Source organism: Phocoena phocoena, chromosome 15 (assembly GCF_963924675.1).
Source record: "Phocoena phocoena chromosome 15, mPhoPho1.1, whole genome shotgun sequence".
Lineage (NCBI taxonomy): Eukaryota > Metazoa > Chordata > Mammalia > Artiodactyla > Phocoenidae > Phocoena > Phocoena phocoena.
Window position 1 is genome coordinate 14,734,254 of NC_089233.1, and position 19,541 is coordinate 14,753,794.

Genomic DNA, 19,541 nt, shown 5'->3' on the forward strand with positions numbered 1-19,541 from the left:
GGAAAAGGTGTGGAGGGATAAATTAGGGATTTAGGATTAACAGACACACTAATATATATAAAACAGATAAACAACAAGGACCCACTATATAGCACAGGGAACTATATTCAATACCCTGTAATAACCTATAATGGAAAATAATTCTGAAAAAGAAAAAAAATATATATACATATATATATGTATGTATAACTGAATCACTATACTGTATACCTGAAACTAACACAACACTGTAAATCAACCATACTTCAATTAAAAAGTTTCCTTGTCTTTAAACAACAACATAAAAAACAGAGGCTTGGGGACTGTAGAACAATTATCAGAGTTCTAACAGTTGTGTCTTTGGAGTTCTGAAAAGAAAGGAGGAAGACACTGGGGCAGAAAAAAATATATAAAGAAACAATGACCCAAAACTTCACAAATTGGGTAAGACACAAAAATTTACATAATCAAGAAGCTCAGCAAAGATAAACTAAAATATATATATATATATATATATATATATATATATATATCATAATCAAATCTTCAAAGACCAAACATAAAGAAAAGTATTGAAAACAGTCAGAGGAAAATAATACATTACATATTGGCATGACCACAGATTTCTCATCAGAAACCATGGCAATCAGAAGACACTGAACTAACATCTTTAACGTGCTGAAAGAAAAGATCATTCAACCCTGTGAAACTATCCTTCAGGAATGAAAGAAAATAGTAACATTCTCATTTGAAAGAAAACTGTAGCCAGCAGGCCTGTTCTAAAAGAACGATAGAGGAAGTTCTTCAGGCTGAATGATAAAAAGTAAACATGGAACAGGAATGAATGAAGAGCAAAAGAAATAGCAAAATTCTGGGTAAATATAAAAGACTGTTTTTGTCCTCTTATGTTCTTTAAAATGTGTAGAAGTATAGAACATAAGTAATGAAACACTGCTAAACACTATTTTCAACATATATAGATGTAATAAATATGACAACTGTAACAGAAGGGAGAAGATAAAATAAGAAGTGTTGATGAGGATGTGGAGAAATTAGAATCCTTGTGCACTGTTTGTGGGAATGTAAAATGGAGCAGACACTATGGAAAACAGTATGGCAGTTCCTCAAAAATTTTAAGATAGAATTATCATAAGATCCAGCAAACGTGACTTCTGGGTATATACTCAAAAGAACTGCATGCTGGGTCTCAAAGAGCTATTTGTACATTCATGTTCATAGCAGCATAATTATGTGCAACAGCCGAAAGGTGGAAACAACCCAAGTATACATCAGTTGATAAATGAATAAACAAAATGTCATATATACATGAAATGTAATACTATGCAGACTTCAAAAGGAAGGAAAATCTGACACATACTATAATATCAATGAACCCTGAAGACATAATAAATGAAATAAGCCAGTCACAAAAGAAAAAATACTGTATGATTCTCATATGAGGTACTTAAAGTAGCCAAATTCATGAGACATAAAGCAAACTGGTGGTTACCAGGGCTAGAGGATGCGGAATATGGGGAGCCATTGTTTAATGGGTACAGAGTTTTAGTTTTGCATGACGAAAAACTGTCCTGTGGATGGATGGCAGAGATGCACAACAATTAAATATACCTAATGCCACTGAATCACACACTTAAAAATAGTTAAAATAAAAAGATAACAATATTAAATAATATTTAGACTTTTTTTTTTAAGACAAATACTATATGATTCTAATTACATGAGGTATATAGAATAGTCAAATCCACAGAAACAGAGTGGTGGTGTCAGGGGCTGGGGAGAGCAGGAAATGGGGAGTTGTTTAATTGGTATACAGATTGTTTTGTAAGATTTTAAAAGTTCTGGGGACTTCCCTGGTGGCGCAGTGGTGAAGACTCCACTCTCCCAATGCAGGGGGCCCAGGTTCAATCCCTGGTCACGGAACTAGATCCCACGTGTGTGCCGCAGCTAAGAGTTCGCATGCTGCAACTAAGGAGCCTGTGAGCCACAACTAAGGAGCTGGTAAGCCGTAACTAAGGAGCACGCGAGCTGCAACTAAGGAGCCTGCCTGCTGCAACAAAGACCCAGTACAACCAAATAAATTAAAAAAAAAAATTCTGGGTATTGGTTACACACAATGTGAACACTATACTTAATATAGATGAACTGAAGGCTTAAAAGTGGTTAAGATGAAAAAAAAAAAGTGGTTAAGATGGTAGGGCTTCCCTGGTGGCGCAGTGGTTAAGAATCCGCCTGCCAATGCAGGAGACACAGGTACGAGTCCTGGTCCAGGAAGATCCCACATGCCACAGAGCAACTAAGCCCATGCACCACAACTACTAAGCCTATGCTCTAGAGCCTGCAAGCCACAACTACTGAGCCCATGTGCCACAACTACCGAAGTCCGTGCGCCTAGAGCCTGTGCTCCGCAACAAGAGAAGCCACTACAATGAGAAGCCCGCGCACCGCAACAAAGACCCAACGCAGCCAAAAAAATAAATAAGTTTTAAAAAAAATGGTCAAGATGGTAAATTTTATGTTATGTGTATTTTCTCACAAAAAATAAAAAGAACTGTAAACATACACACAAGCACACATATGCACACATTTGAAAGATGTTTGTCTTCAGAGTTCATTTAGAGAAGAGAAGCAAGGGGAGAAGGGCACTTAGTTTACTGATAGTGTATCAACTGTGCGCCTGAACTAACACCAAATGTTTCCTCCAAAATAAAATTATTGATTATTCTCAATGAATGACAAAAGCTTTTTGGATTTATCAGCTCTAGTATCAATTCTAAAGACTAGGGCTAGTTTTCTTCTCATGGAAACTTCTGATCTAATTCTTAATGTTTTTAATTCCTACAAACTTAAATTATTCAAGAAAGTCACCAAGAAAGTAAATGGGCACTAGAAGAGCAGACAGAATATTATCAAGCCATTTTTGCCCCAAACAAACACAAATGTCAAATGACTTAATTCATCAACTTTATAAAAAGCCCTTCAATTTGTGAATCCCGTTTTTCAACCAATTTAGTCTGAATGCTGGGAAGGGGTTATGGGAAGATTTTCGGGAAACATTTTTGAGATTAAAAAGCCCACTACATTCTGTTTCTGGCTCTAGAAGGATCCCAGTGTCTAAGTCTCAGTTGTCTCATCTACAGTACCATGACCCTGGGACTTCCCTGTTGGTGCAGTGAGAATCCGCCTGCCAATGCAGGGGACACAGGTTTGATCCCTGATCCAGGAATATCCCACATGCCACGGAGCAGCTAAGCCCGTGCACCACAACAACTGAGCCTGTGCTCTAGAGCCCGCGAGCCTAGAGCCCATGCTCCACAACAAGAGAAGCCACCACAATGAGAAGCCCGCGCACAGCAACGAAGACCCAAAGCAGCAATCAATCAATCAATCAATCAATAAATTTATACAATACCATGACCCTACGCCCTGTGTACTGATTACAATTCAAAACCCAATCTAATATAAATACACAGTTGCTGAGGATGACTTTTATAAGCTATCATTTTCATTATGTGTCAGTCTTTTCCCACTTAAGATTATTTTTACTTACTTGGTTAACTTGTGGCTTTTCACTGCTGTGAGAAATTCTCTCACAATCTCAGGACTCTGGTGCCTGCATGGTGTTTTTGATATGTATTTTAATGTCTACCAAAAAAAAAAAAAAAAAGGGAAAGGCAAGCATAAGACAAACAACCCCAAATGACAAAAAGAGAAGCCAATGGCTATAATTTAGTATTCTAAAATTTTGTTTCAAAAATCTTTTGTAAAACAAATGCCTTCAGGAGACTCAATCTTCATATAATAGGAATTCCTCAAAAATAAAACCAGTAGCTAGAACAAAAAGATTACTGAAATTTTAGAATAAAGCTTTTCTGATCTTAAAGAAAAAACTCAGTCTGACAACTGTGTTATCATGTATCAATTTTTTATAGACAGGGAACCCGAAGAATAAAATAAATAGCCTTAAGTCCATATATAAATGACCCAATAAATGGATTAGAAGGAACAACTCTTTCTTACAAAGAATTCTAACAATTAAACATAGAATGAGGGAAATAAATCACCATTGGGCAATCGCACCATAGGAATAATTACTGCAGGAAGGATCCACCAATGAATACTAAAATTAATGGGCAAAAGCTTAAGAAGTAGGATATTTGCATAGTCTCAAAGCAGCTTCCCCAAAATATTTATTAATTACTGTGGTAGTTTTAATGTATGTCCTCAAATTCTTTAATATCCCTCCCTTAAGAGATGAAGCCTATTCCCCTTCCCCTTGTATGTGGGCTGGACTAGGTGACGCTTTGCTAATTAACAGAATATGGAAATGGAAAAACAGTAACTTTACAGTGGAGAAACCAGGCAGACACCACCTTAACCAAGTTATCAAAGTTAACAGCATCAGTAATAAGACACTGATACCATGTACTCTGTATCACGAAATGAGAAGGGCACATTTATTACCAAAGTAACTTTCCTTAAGGCACCAAAAATTAAAAGCAAGAACTTAAGAATTAATAGAGTGGGGACTTCCCTGGTGGCACAGTAGTTAAGAATCTGCCTGCCAGTGCAGGGGACATGGGTTCCATCCCTGGTCAGGGAAGATCCCACGTGCCACAGAGCAACTAAGCCCATGGTCCACAACTACTGAGCCTGTGCTCTAGAGCCTGTGCTCCACAACTACTGAAGCTTGCGTGCCTAGAGCCCATGCTCCACAACAGGAGAAGTCACCGCAATGAGAGGCCCATGCACCACAACGAAGAGTAGCCCCCACTCGCTGCAACTAGAGAAAGCCCACGGGCAGCAACAAAGACCCGATGCAGCCAAAAATAAATAATTAAATTTTTAAAAAAATTATTAGAGTGATAGTGAGCATAAACTAATTAACTGTGTAGTTAAGGGTGCTTGATAGTTTGAAATGTATATAAAACTAATTACCAACAATCTTTCTTTTTCTTCTTTGAAAGAGATGAACTATATAATGTGAAAGAACACGAATGAATAAATGAACTGTAGGGTTCTAAACACACAATTAAATGAAAAAAATCAGATGGGAAGGAATGGTGACAAAAGTGTTAAATTCCTTATTTTCCTTAATGATACCTTAATGCAAGTTTAAAAATGTCTTTGAAAAGAAAAATTAAAAGAGTTAAATCCAAACCTCTTTAAAGACAAAATCAAAATTGAAAGCAAATAACAAGAAAAAACAAAATGACAGATATAAAAATCAAACATCATATAACAAATACAACAGCTTAAGCATAAGATTGGGAGAGAATGCAACAAACTATCAACTAGATATTAAGATTATGAATTACTTTTGATTTCTTCTTTATGCTTTTTTGTACTTTCTAAGTTTTCTACCATAAAAAGTATCACTTTCTCTGTAATAAAGAATTTGGCTTCGCTAAAACAGAGAGTCTGGACTTTGCCCTCAGCTTTTGGGAGGTAATCTCCATACTGCTGGAACATTATATCTAATAGGAGTATCTTTGTCTGGGGGCCTTATGTCCTACTGGATGGTCTTAACAATGAGATTTAGAGCAGGGGCTTTGGGTCATACAGTATCAGTAGACCTGGAGGCTAACATGAACTACACAGGCAATCAATCATTCAATCATGCCTAGGTAATGGAGCCCCAATAAAAACTCTGGACACCAAAGCTTGGCTGAGCTTCCTTGGCTGGCAATATTCTGTGTGTATTAACACACACTGATTTCAAGAGAAATGTGCTCTGACTCCACATTAGAGAACAGTGGAAGCCCTGCATTTGGTATTTCTCCTGGCACCTGCCCCATTTGCTTCTTCCCTTGGCCAAATTTAATCTGTATCTTTTCCTTGTAATAACCTGTACCAGTGAACATAATAGCTTTTAGCAAGTTCCGTGAGTACTTCCACTGAATTATTGAACCTGAGGGTGGCCGTGGGGCTCCCCAACTTGCAATTGGTATTAGAAGTGATGGCAGACTTTTATTTATTCCCTCCTCTGACTTTGCAATTGGTTAACACTCGCAATTGGCCAAACTCTTTCCACTTCTATAAACAGGATAAAAACTGGGTTACAGTAAACCTACTCAAATCAGATAATAGGTAGTCATGATTCAGTGGCCAGTCATCAGCAAGATAAACCAACCCCCTTCAATGGCAGTTGGGGTAGACCTTCCAAAAACACAGGCTTACTTCATACGTGATAGTATTCAAGTTCTGTTGCCCAGAACTGTGTTTATTCTTTCCACTTTCTTTACGCTGCTCTTTCATATCAGTTAGTAACTGGAACACCTAGGAAGAGATATACAAAAGATTTCCATAAATAAATTTGAGAAATGTATCTATTCCAAGGTCAATGATTTTAAAGGATAAAGAGAATAATATCTCTTTTCTTCTCATAAACCCTCCCCCAAACTCTTGCATTAGAGCAAATAAGTCCAAGAAGCATGTGACTTTTTAAAAATGCTCTTGGGCTTCCCAGGTGGCACAGTGGTTAAGAATCTGCCTGCCAATTCAGGGGACACAGGTTCGAGCCCTGGTCCGGGAAGATCCCACATGCCATGGAGCAACTAAGCCTGTGCGCCACAACTACTGAGCCCATGTGCCACACCTACTGAAGCCCATGTGCCTAGAGTCTGTGCTCCGCAACAAGAGAAGCCACCACAATGAGAAGCCAGTGTACCGCAATGAAGAGTAGCTCCCACTCACCACAACTAGAGAAAGCCTGCACACAGCAAGCAACAAAGATCCAATGCAGCCCAAATAAATTAATTAATTAAAATAAAATTAAAAAAATAAAATAAAAATGCTCTTTTATCTAAGTCAAATACTGCAAATTCATTTGTTTACATAAACTATTTCAAGTGTTTCCTACCAATACACACCATATAACTGATCTCCTTAGCTCTCAAAAATAATATTCTGAGTATTTGAAAGTAAATTTTCCTATAATATGATCATCTCAATAGATGCAGAAAAAGCAATTGACAAAATTCAACATCTATGATCAAAACTCTAAACAAAGTGGGTACAGAGGAAACATACCTCAACATAACAAAGGCCATACATGATAAGCCCAGAGCTAACATCATACTCCACAGTGAAAAAGTAAAAGCTTCTCTAAGATCAGGAATAAGACAACGGTGCCCACTCTTGCCTCTTTTATTCAACATAGTATTGGAAGTCCTAGCCAGGGCAATTAGGCAAGAAAAGGAATAAAATTTAGCCATCCAAATGGGAAAGGAAAAAGTAAAACTGTCACTATTTGCAGATGACATGGTATTACTTATAGAAATCCCTGAAGACTCCACCAAAAAACTGTTAGAATAAATGAATTCAGTAAAGTTGCAGGATACAAAATCAACATACAGGAATCTGTTATGTTTCTATACACTAATAACAAACTATTAAAAGAGAAATTAAGAAAACAATCCTATTTATTATAATTGCAACAAAAAAGATAAAATTAGGAATAAATTTAACCAAGGAGGCAAAAGACCTGTACAGTGAAAACTATACGACACTGATGAAAGAAACTGAAGAAGACACACATAAATGTTCATGCATTGGAAGAATTAATATTGCTAAAATGTCCATACTACCCAAAGCAAACTACAGGTTCAATGCAATTCTCATCAAAATTCCAACTGCATATTTCACAGAAATAGAACAATCCCAAAATTTGTATGGAATCACAAAAGATCCAGAATAGTCAAAGCAATCTTGAGAAAGAAGAACAAAGTTGGAGGCATCACACTCCCTGGTTTCAAACTACATTACAAAGCTATAGTAATCAAAACAGTATGGTATTGGCCTAAAACAGATGCAGAGATCAATGGAACACAATAGAGAGCCCAGATATAAATCCACACATATATGGTCAATTAATTTATGATAAAGGAGCCAAGAATACACAATGGGAAAGAACAGTCTCCTCAATAAATGGTGTTGGGAAAACTGGACAGCCACATGCAAAAGAATGAAACTAGACCACTATATACACCATACACAAAAATTAGCTCAAAATGGATTAAAGACTTGATGATGTAAGGCCTGAAACCATAAAATTCCTAGAAGAAAACACAGGCAGTAAGCTCCTTGACATTGGTCTTGGCAATGACTTTTTGGATTTAGCACCAAAAGCTAAGACAACAAAGGCAAAAATAAACAAGTGGGACTACATCAAACTAAAAAGCTGCTGTGCAGCAAAGAAAATCATCAACAAAATGCAACCTACTGAATGGGAGAAAATATCTGCAAATCATGTAGCTGATAAGGGGTTAATATCCAAAATATATAAATTCATACAACTACAGAGCAAAACAAACAAACAATCTATTTTTAAAATGGGCATTTTTCCAAAGAATACATACAGATGGCCAACAGGTACATAAAAGATGCTCAACATCACTAATCATCAGGGAAATGCAAATAAAAACCACAATGAGATCACCACCTCACACCTGTTAGAATGGTTATTATTAAAAAGTCAAGAAATAAATATTGAGGAGGATGCGGAGAAAAGGAAACCACTGTGTACTATAGGTGGGAATGTTAATTGGTGCAGCCACTATGGAAAACAGTATGAAGGATCATCAAAAAATTGAAAATAGAAGTACGATATGATTCAGGCATTCCACTTCTGGGTAACTATCCAAAGAAAACAAAAATAGTAATCTGAAAGGATATATGCACCCCCATGTTCACTGCAGCATTATTTACAATAGTCAAGGTAAGGAAATAAACTAAAGTGTCCATTTACAGATGAATGGATAAAGAAATTGTGGCATATATATACAAAGGAATATTATTCAGCCATAAAAAAGAATGAAATCTTGCCATCTGTGACAACGTGAATGGAACTTGAGGGCATTATGCTAAGTGAAAGAAGTCAGAGAAAGACAAATACTGTATGGTATCACTTATACGTGGAATCTAAAAAAGAAAAGGAAAAAAAAAAGGGACTTCCCTGGCAGTCCAGTGGTTAAGACTCCATGCTTCTACTGTAGGGGGCGTGGGTTCGATCCCCGGTCAGGGAGCTAAGTCCCCGCATGCCATGCAGCATGGCCAAAAATTAAAACAAAAACAAAAACAAAACCGAAACCAGAAACCAAGCTCATAGATACAGAGAACAAACGGTTGCCAGAGACAGCGGGGGAAGTAAGCAAACTGGATGAAGGTGGTCAGAAGTTACAAACTTCCAGTTATAAACTAAGTAAGTCATGGGGATATAATGTACAGCATGGCAACATCAGTTAATAATACTGTATTGCATATTTGAAAGTTGCTAAAAGAGGAAATCTTAAAAAGTTCTCAACATAATAAGAAAAGAATTATGTAACTATGTATGGTGAGTGATGTTAAGTAGACTTATTGTGGTAATCATTTTGCAATATATACAAATATCGAAACATTATGTTGTATGCTTGAAACTAATATAATGTATGCTGACTGTACCTGAATTTTAAAAAATTTTCCTAAAATATATATATATATATATATATATATATATATATATATATATATATATATATATATATATAGTTTTTTTTAAAGATCTTGCTTCTCGGGCTTCGCTGGTGGAGCACTGTAAGAATCCGCCTGCCACTGTAGGGGACACGGGTTCGAGCCCTGGCCCGGGAAGATCCCACATGTCGCGGAGCAACTAAGCCCGGGCATCACAACTACTGAGCCTGCGCTCTAGAGCCCACGAGCCAGTACTACTGAGCCCATGTGCCACAACTACTGAAACCTGAGTGCCTAGAGCTTGTGCTCCACAACAAGAGAAGCCACTGCAGTAAGAAGCCCACGCACTGCAACAAAGAGTAGCCCCCGCTTACTGCAACTAGAGAAAGCCCGTGTGCAGCAATGAAGACCCAATGCAGCCAAAAATAAATAAATTAATCAATCATTTTTTAAAAAGATCTTGCTTCTCTAACATGAAAATCTATTTTATTTCTGGAAAAGAAAAATTATGAAGCAAGCGATAAAAGTAGTTTACAAAAAAAAAAAGAAAGAAAAAAAGCTATATAACTTTAGAAGTAAATTTTCTCCACAAGGTAGAAACACAAGTGTATTAGTGCTAAGAAGGGTCAGGGGAGGAAATCTCTCTCCTACTTTAGAGATTATACCAGAGAACTGAGAGAAGCATAGGATCATAAACACAGTAACGACTAGATAAAACGCAACCCATCCCCTGCCTGTCATTCCTTTCAGAAATAGGGGCATGAGACCCAATTAATGCAATGTTTCCCCAATGGATAAAACACTACACACCTTGTCCAGAGTCTAAGCTGGAGAAGGAGGTTCCTAAAAGCCAACGGCTTGGGGCTTCCCTGGTGGCGCAGTGGTTGAGAGTCCGCCTGCCAATGCAGGGGACACGGGTTCCTGCCCCCGTCCGGGAAGATCCCACATGCTGCGGAGCGGCTGGGCCCGTGAGCCATGGCCGCTGAGCCTGCGCGTCCGGAGCCTGTGCTCCTCAACGGGAGAGGTCACAACAGTGAGAGGCCCGCATACCACACACACACACACAAAAAAGCCAACGGCTTGACCAACAACCATTTCCTTCCTATTATGAGCAGCAACCATTTAAGATGAACCTTTAGGAAGAAAAGAATATGGCCCACTGTGTTAAATCTACTACCTTCTACATATATCACAAAATGGAGACTCAAATCTCCTATAAGTCTTCCTGAGTTTAGACTCTGGCATAAGAAAAATGGACAGTGAATATATGAATGGTTTTTTCTATACCTGGAGTCAACCTATCAGATAGTTTTGCTAGTACCAAACAACACCCAGGCAAAATAGAAGGTAGGCAAAAATAATGTTCTCTCCTCCCTTTCACCAACTTCTTTCCTTTCTTTCCCCAGCAACCCAATCCTCAAGCCCCCAAATTCCAAACCTGTTACTTCCTACTAAATTATTCATAATGGTGAGTCACTAAACTCTCACTTCCAAAATGAAGGTGTTAATACTTATGAGACTATTATGAGGATCAAAATAATAACTTATAAAAGCATTTTACAGCTAAAGAGTGGTAATTAGGAAAAGGCGTTAAGCATTTGAATGGAAAACTTCTGCAAACAGAAACAGTTCCAAAACTGATGTTTCCATCACAGGAGGGCATCCCAAATGAAGATCTAAAATCTTTGGGATTTGGAGAAGGTTGCCCACAGTAAAACTAAAGGCTTCCCAGCTTCCCTGAATTACTGTATATAATTTACCAAGCTAAGACTATTCCAAGGTCCACCAGATGGTGCCATCTCTCCTATTTTAAAGTGGCAAATCTAAATGAATTCAGTCATTTCTAACCAAAACTAACTGAATAATCTTCAGAAGCAAAGGGCAAACGATCAGAGAGGAAAACACAATAGTCCAAAGCTATTTACCTCATAGTTACTGAGCAGCGCAGCGCTGGCATCCTTCCTGCAAAATAAAGTAAATTATCATCAGTCTGGGCTCACATCCCTCTGTGGGAATTAAATATCTACAAAATAATCCCTCTGTCAAGATTCAGTAGCACAGTTCAGAAATTTGGGGACTACAACCTAAAATTGAGAAATGTCCTAAGTCTTACTGGTTTAGCTGGCGATGGACAAATTCAGAGCAAATTCTCCTTTTAACAGCCACAGTATATCACACATCCAACACCAAGTAGGCGATTAAAATACTATACTTATCCCTGGTCCAAGCAGGCAAAAGTTGAGAAGTCAGATATCTAGGGGAAGTTAGTTACAGGAAGAACACGGGGCCAAAACCACAGGAGTAGGGGGATGTCAATAAACAGAGGGTGCTAGAATTAACTGGAGAAACAGAGTGCCACCTCATCCCACAGCCATGTCCTCTCTACAGTACCATCTGCCTTCCATCAGCTATTGACATTTTGGGCAGCCAAGTCCTCCTGTTGAATCACCAGAAATGGGATCCTTAACACTAACATCACTACTGGAAATTCCAGCAACATCTGGAATCCTGCCAGATACCCACAAAACTCCCAAGGTGTTCATCTTTTCTATCAACTCAACCACTAGAGTTCAGGTGTTGAGCACTGGCAATGGTCAATCAAGGCAAAACGTCACCTTTCATGTATGAATGAGCACAGCAATGTGACGTGTATTAAATTACAACTGATCCATTCTACAGTATCACGTCAGAAAGCACTTATTGTTTTTAACAGTCTGGAGGCAGTACAGTATAATAATTAAGAACACAGTTTTGACCTACTGTATAGTGTACAGCACAGGGAACTACAGTCAATATCTTGTAATAATCTATAATGGAAAAGAACCTGAAAAAGAATACATATATACATAATATATATATATGTATAGCTGAATCACTTTGCTGTATACCTGAAACACTGTAAATCAACTATACTTCAATTTTAAAAGAATACAGTTTTGAAATCAGACAAATCTAGGTTCATATTCCAGCTCCGCCACTTACAAGGTATGTGAGTTTCAGTGAGTTAATTAACCCCCGTTAAGCATCCCCATATAAAACAAAAAATGCAGATAACTAGTACCTAGAAATGTAGCCTGGATTCTAAACCCAGCTCCACCAACCAGTAGCTATATGAATTTGGGCAAGTTATTTAACCTCTCTATGCTTAAATTTCCTCATCTATAAAATGGCAACTGTAGTATCAACCTTGTAACATTGTTACAGGATTGAGTTGAAACATGTAAAGTACCTGGAACACAGTATGTGCTCAATAAATACCATCTATTGTCACTACTGCCTGGGCTACCACCACCACAACCACCGCTTCTTCCTAATTCATAAAGCCGTTCTGAGGATGAAAGGAAAACAAATTTTAAAAGTGTAACACAGTTCTTGGTACTTATTAGGTTCTCCTAAACGAAGGCTATTACTGTTAAAAGATATCACCTCACTTAAATTCTCATTAAAAACCCTGTGATGTAGGAGCTATTATGATTCCTTCTTCATAGATGATGACACTGAGGCTCAGAGATTTAAAAACTTGCTCAAGGGCACACAGTAGAAAGCCTAACTGAAGTGGACAATAACTATGGGATTGTGAAAAATAAAACAGGATTGAACAAATGGAAACCAGTAATGCAGAATCCTAAAACTTCAGGAAGGAGTATGGACTTGACATAATGTACAACAAAGATTACTGTTTGTTCTTAAACTAGGAATGGGGCTATATGATGAAATTGAGGACACAAAATTTCAAAAACATGAGCCAAATAGATGGGTGGTTTCCCCAGTCAATAAATAAAGCAAAACAAGCAGGTGGTTAACGCAGGCTTCAACCTAGGCCTTAGGTCATCAGCACAGTAATGTCAGCACTTAATCAAATCAGCACATGAAGCTTACCAAATGCTACTGGTCATTCAACAAATAGCCAGGATTTCACAAAAGTGCTGTTTTGCCCAAATGACCACAATGGAACTCAGGTCACAAAGAACACCATACTTAAAAGGAACCTAGGAGACTTCCCTGGTGTCACAGTGGTTAAGAATCTGCCTGCCAATTCAGGGGACACGGGTTCGAGCCCTGGTCTGGGAAGATCCCACATGCCGCAGAGCAACTAAGCCTGTGCACCACAACTACTGAGCCTGCGTTCTACGGCCGGTGAGCCACAACTACTGAGCCAGAGTGCCACAACTACTGAAGGCTGCGCATCTAGAGCCCGTGCTCCGCAACAAGGGAAGCCACCGCAATGAGAAGCCCACGCACTGCAATAAAGAGTAGCCACCAGGCTTCCCTGGTGGCGCACTGGTTGAGAGTCCGCCTGCCGATGCAGGGGACACGGGTTTGTGCCCCGGTCCGGGGGGATCCCACATGCCGCGGAGCGGCTGGGCCCGTGAGCCATGGCCGCTGAGCCTGTGCGTCCGGAGCCTGTGCTCTGCAACGGGAGAGGCCACAGCAGTGAGAGGCCGGCGTACCGCAAAAAAAAAAAAAGAGTAGCCACCACTCGCCGCAACTAGAGAAAGCCTGCGTGCAGCAACAAAGACCCAACGCAGTCAGAAATAAATAAATTAAAAATTTTAAATAAATAAATAAATGGAACCTAACACAGGAAGGATAACGCATAATTAGAGTATGTGATATGGCTCATTTAAAGCTGAAAATGACAGGACTTCCCTGGTGGCACAGTGGTTAAGCATCCGCCTGCAACGAGTATAGTATCTGCCTTTCATTGAGTCCTAAATGAACTGTGTGTATTGGGAAATTTTTTTTGAAGGCAGTTTTTATCCTGAAGAACTTACTGTAACCACCACGAAGTGGCAGGTTGTTGAGAACAGGATATGGTGAGATTTGACAGACATCAACTTAATCAAGTTATCCAATTTAACAGCAAGTTATCCAATTTAACAGCAAGTTATCCAATTTAACAGCATTTAATGATGAGGTGATGCACTGAGAAGGAAACATCCCTTATAGCAATCCTGTCAGAAAATGTAGTTATGAGAATATAATCAGACAAACCCAACCTAAGAAACCTTCTTCAAATCAACTGGCCTAGATTCTTCAAATATCACTATCATTTGTCACGATGTCAATATCACAAAAAGAGGCTAAGAAACTGTTCTCAGAGTAAAGGAGATTAAAGAACCTTGATAACTAAATGCAATGTGTGATGCTTGATTGGATCCTGAATCAATTTTTTTAAAAAATCCAGATAAAACATTATTAGGACAATTGGAGAAATTTTAATATAGGTTGCATTTTAATAATAGTGGTAATATCAGCACTAAATTCCCTGGGTGTGATGGTGGTATTGCAGTTACACAGGAGAATGTCTTTTTAAGACTGATAAAATGACATCTCTACAACTCTGAACTGGTTCAGTAAAGAGTGTGTGTGGAGAGAGAATGTAGGCATGTGTAACAAAGAGAAGGCAGATATATCAAAAATGTTAACAAATGGTGACTCCAGGTAAAGGATATAAAGGAACTTGAGATGCTCTTTTTGCAACTGTTCCATGGGTTTGAAATTTTTCAAGGTAAAAAGTTGAGAAAAATGGAGAAGTAAAACTAAAGAATTCCATGAAGTTAAAAAAAAAATACATTAGTATAACTTGTAATTGAGGACATTCTCCTCCAATGTTTACTTCATACTCTCCTGTAGGACTTAGAATGGTACTGATTTTACTTACAGATGTTTAAAGCAAATATTCCAAGTGAATTTTAAAGACTGTCTGAATCTATACTTACAGGAAGGCAGTCACTTAATTTCCTTAAGTCATGAATTAGCTGACTGAAGCTGACGTACTATTTGAAATTTAACCTGTAAAATCTGCTTAACTTGCTGAGTCAATTTAATGGACACAAACAACTACTTCAGAAAATCAAATTCTGAATAAACAGAACAAAATGATCTACTGACAGACTTTCCTTAGAGACTCACACATGCACAAAAATGTCCAAGCAAACAGTGCCTATTAACTGCCACACAGTTAACTCTTACGAACACAATGACAAACACAATTGCTCAAATTCTCCTATGTTTAACCTATGTTACTGACTCAAGTCCTGTCCTGAAAAGTTAAACTCTGGTCCAAGAAAACTGAGCAGCCTTCAAAGTCAATGAACAATTTAAACTGTAGCATTCACTTGGGAGCTAGCAAATTATCCTCTTTCCAGTCCTGTTACTGAATTGCTATAAGACCTATTAGCTAACTTCTCTAAACCTCAGTATTTCCAGCTGTAAAAAGAAGGAAATTCTGACACTATCTCAAAAAGATGATGTGGAAGAAACTCCATTTTCCGTAACTATGTATACTAAGTTCAAGAATAAAAGGATGAACACAAAATTTTCCAGGCATATAAATAGTCCCGAGGCCTTAGAGAAAGTTAGCCAAACAGCAAATACCTTAGTATACAAATACTTAATTTTGCTATGAATATTTTACATCCTTTTATCCGATGTGATGGTCAAAAAGTTTTTATTTTTAGGGCTTCCCTGGTGGCGCAGTGGTTGAGAGTCCACCTGCCGATGCAGCGGACGTGGGTTCGTGCCCCAGTCCAGGAGGATCCCACATGCTGCAGAGCGGCTGGGCCCGTGAGCCACGGCCGCTGAGCCTGCGCGTCTGGAGCCTGTGCCCCGCAACGGGAGAGGCCACAGCAGTGAGAGGCCCGCGAACCGCAAAAAAAAAAAAAAGTTTTTATTTTTAAAGTCTATCGTTCAACCAAATAAAGCATAAATATTCCTTACCTTTAAAAAACTTCTAGTGTGTATCTATCTATATGTATCCCTCATGCAGTACGTAATTACTCAGTGATTGAAGAAAAAAAAGTAGTAAAAACTCAGGGGAGTTTTCCATCCATGCCTCCTCACTGCAGGTCCTAGGAATGCCTAACAGAGGTACAATGTGTTTGCCCTCTCAGAGACCTAGGGGTCTCCTGAAGATCCTAAGGACCACACTCCCAGAGGTCACACCTCATGCTGGAGGCCAGGCAAGAACTAGAATTAGGCCTCCAGGGACTTCCCTGGCGGTCCAGCGGTTAGGCCTCCGCCCTTCTGAGGCAGGGAGCACGGGTTCGATCCCTGGTCGGGGAACTAAGATCCCACATGCCGCATGCTGGGGCCAAAAAACACAGAATTAGGCCTCCAGACAGTCTCATTCCAGGGGCCCCTCTACCCCCAAACCACATGCCTACCTCAGAAAACCTCATTTTCCCACAAACTGCTAGCCACAAAATTCTTGATGAGTCACTGACTCCTTGGGAGAAGTTGGCAGGTTACTATATAGGAGAAAAAACTCTTGATTGAAACCATTTCACTTAGGAAAATCAGAAAATCTATATGCTCAGCAATCAGGAAACTAGCTAAATAATTTATATTAATTTAATTTATTAAGTTAATGAAGTATCGTTATATTACTTCACTCCACAAGTACAGTCAGCCCTCTGTGTCTGTGGATGTGAAACCCACGACTGGGGGTTTAAACCAGCAAATACAGAAGGCCGACTGTGTGTGCCAAAGGGCTACTGTGTGCCAGGATGCGCTGCTAAGCACTAGGGGAACAGACACTGGTCCCTGCCTTCATGATACTTATACTCTCAAGAGGGAGACAATACACTAGACATGTAAGCATACATCTATTATCAGAACTTGCAATTATTTAAGGGAAAAGTAAACAAAGGTTCTATGAGAGACAAAAAGCAGGACTTATTTTGGATTTACCAAAGAGGAAAAACAACATTGAAAAAGGACACTCAACCTGAGCTGTCAAAAAGATAAGAAGTGGGCAGGACAGGGGGAAAGGTCTACCAGGTAGAGGGAACAGCAATGCAAGGGCTTGGAGTTACTGAAATTACTTGACTGCCTGTGGAAAGTGTGTCTCTTTCCAGGAGGGGACAGTGGCGAGAGACAAGGTTGGTGAGTGGGTGAGGTTACATAGGGTCTTGTAGTCCTACTAAGAAATGCAGATATCCTCTAAGCACACAGAAAAGCAATGAAGGGCTTTTACACAGGGGGTGATTTGATCCAATTAATATTTTAATTCACTTTGGCTGCTGTGTGGAAAACAGAATGGAGGGGGCGGGGCAAGAGTGGAAACCAAAGGCTATTGCTTAATCTGGACCAGAGACGATGAACTACAAAATTAGCAGTGGGGATGGTGCTGCATTCAAAATACATTCTGAACGTGGAGATGACAGGACTGGATGATGGACTTGATTTAGCGGTGAGGAAAGAGGGCTAGATTTCTGGTTTAAGCAACTGGATGGATAAGAGAAATGGACTAGAAATATATTCTGGGGAATCATTTGCATACAGATGGGTAAAATGACCAAGGGAATGTGGAGAGAAAGGGTCCCAGGATTGAGCCCTAAAATACTTCAACATTTAGAAGCCCAAGCAAGGAAGGAAGGTGGGGCTAGGAAAGAAGACTGAGAAGTAGTCCTTGATGTAGGAGGAAATCCAAGAGAGCACGTCACAAAGCCAAGAGAGTGTCTTGAGTTTCTGTATCAATTGCTGCTAAGGGGTCAAGGAAGTTGAGGCCAGAAAATCAACTTCTGAATTTGACAAGATGGAAGGCTCAGGTAACCTACCTAAGACCCATTTCTGTAGACTGGTGAGGATGAAAGCCCAAAAGAATGATTGAGAGAATGAGGGGATAAACAACATTTCTAAGAAGTTTTCTGGTGACAGGAAGCAGAGAGGGAGCAACAGGTGGACATGGATGTAGGGACAGACAAGGGATTTTTCTTTTAAGATAGACAAATTAAAGCTGGTCTGTATGCTGACAGGAAATGCTTAATAAAGAGGGAAAAACTGATAATGACGGCTCGGGCTAGAGTAATATTATGCATGTTTTTCAAATTGCAGATTAAACCCCATTAGTGGATTGCAAAATCAATTTAGTGAAAAAAAAAAAATCAATTTAGTGGGTCTACACCCTATTTTAATAAAAGAGACTATCAGAGTGTACTGCACACTGCATTGTCTCATGAAGCTTTCGTTTCAGTTACATATACATACAGTGTTTTTTTAAAAGTCCGAAAAACAGTAGTACATGTAGACATTAAACAGGCTAAAGAATATAAAAGAAAGTATCAATATTAAATAATCGGTAGCAAAGAGAACACAATATAGTATGCCTACAAGTTAACGTCAACCGTGCAAAAATCCACATACAGAGTAGCTACAAAAACTTCCATTTTCACCCGGTACAATGAGCAGACACGGAAAAGACCATGTGGAGCTAAAACTGTTAGAATAGCTTTTACTCCCTCCCTACACACACACACAAATAGCTAAATGCTTCTCATCAAACTTGGACAGCACCTGTTCTGAGTTAGGGTTCCAAAGGAGCCCACTGCCCCTAAGCAAAGCTCTACCCCAGCATTTACCCATCTCTCCTCCAAGTACTTCCAGGCCGGACCCAGGGCTTTGTACCTTCGAAGTTCCCGCTCCAACACTGGGCCAGACTCCCCACCGTGACGCCTGCAACGCTAGTGAGTGGATGAGGGAGGGAACAGGCACCCTGAAAGGCAGCCGAGACAAGTGGCACTCGGCCCCGCGTGCTGGGCACGCGGTGGGCGTGGGGGCGAAGGTTCGGAGGGACAGAGCGAGAGCCCCTTCCTCCCTCGCCTCCCGATCCGTCGCCCTCCCGACAGCGACGAGGGGTCGCCCCAGGCCCATGTCTCCCGGCTCCCAGGGTCTAGCGGTCGCCAGCTGTGAGCGTCGGCCCAAACCCAGCGACGCGCCCCAAGCTGCTTACACTTCCATGTCGACCCCGCCTCTTCGCCTCCGGCCCACAGCACCAGCGAAGCTCCACACAGACCCGCCGCCGCACCGGGCGTCCACGCCGAGCTCCCTGGGGCCGGCTCCGCGCGCCGCGGTGCACGCCGGGATCGCCGCGCTGCACACTGGGAGCCTGGAGGACCTGGCGGGGCCGCGAGCCCTGCATGCCCCTCTAGCCGTCCGAGCTCTGTCCTCTACGCCCAGCTCGACTTCAGACTGTTAAGCGTTTGCAGACAGGATTTAGCTCACGTTTTCGTGGTCTAAGTTATATCTAAATAGTATGAATAAAGTAAATTTCCAAAGACGTAATTGGATTAGTAGGCCTTTGCGGC

The 19,541-nt window shown here is 39.9% G+C and overlaps 1 protein-coding gene across 1 annotated transcript in view; it reads right to left on the bottom strand.

Moving 5' to 3' along the window:
* CRCP (CGRP receptor component) overlaps window positions 1–19,107 on the bottom strand; it is a 36,043-nt gene extending 16,936 nt beyond the window's left edge. The window contains exons 1-5 of the mRNA XM_065893169.1: window positions 18,816–19,107; window positions 12,709–12,778; window positions 11,376–11,412; window positions 6,178–6,276; window positions 3,548–3,642 (exon numbers count right to left, since the gene is read on the bottom strand). Of these exons, the coding sequence (XP_065749241.1) occupies window positions 3,548–3,642; window positions 6,178–6,276; window positions 11,376–11,412; window positions 12,709–12,778; window positions 18,816–19,107 (593 nt within the window). The remainder of the gene's footprint in view (window positions 1–3,547; window positions 3,643–6,177; window positions 6,277–11,375; window positions 11,413–12,708; window positions 12,779–18,815) is intronic.
* Between the last annotated feature and the right edge of the window lie 434 nt (window positions 19,108–19,541).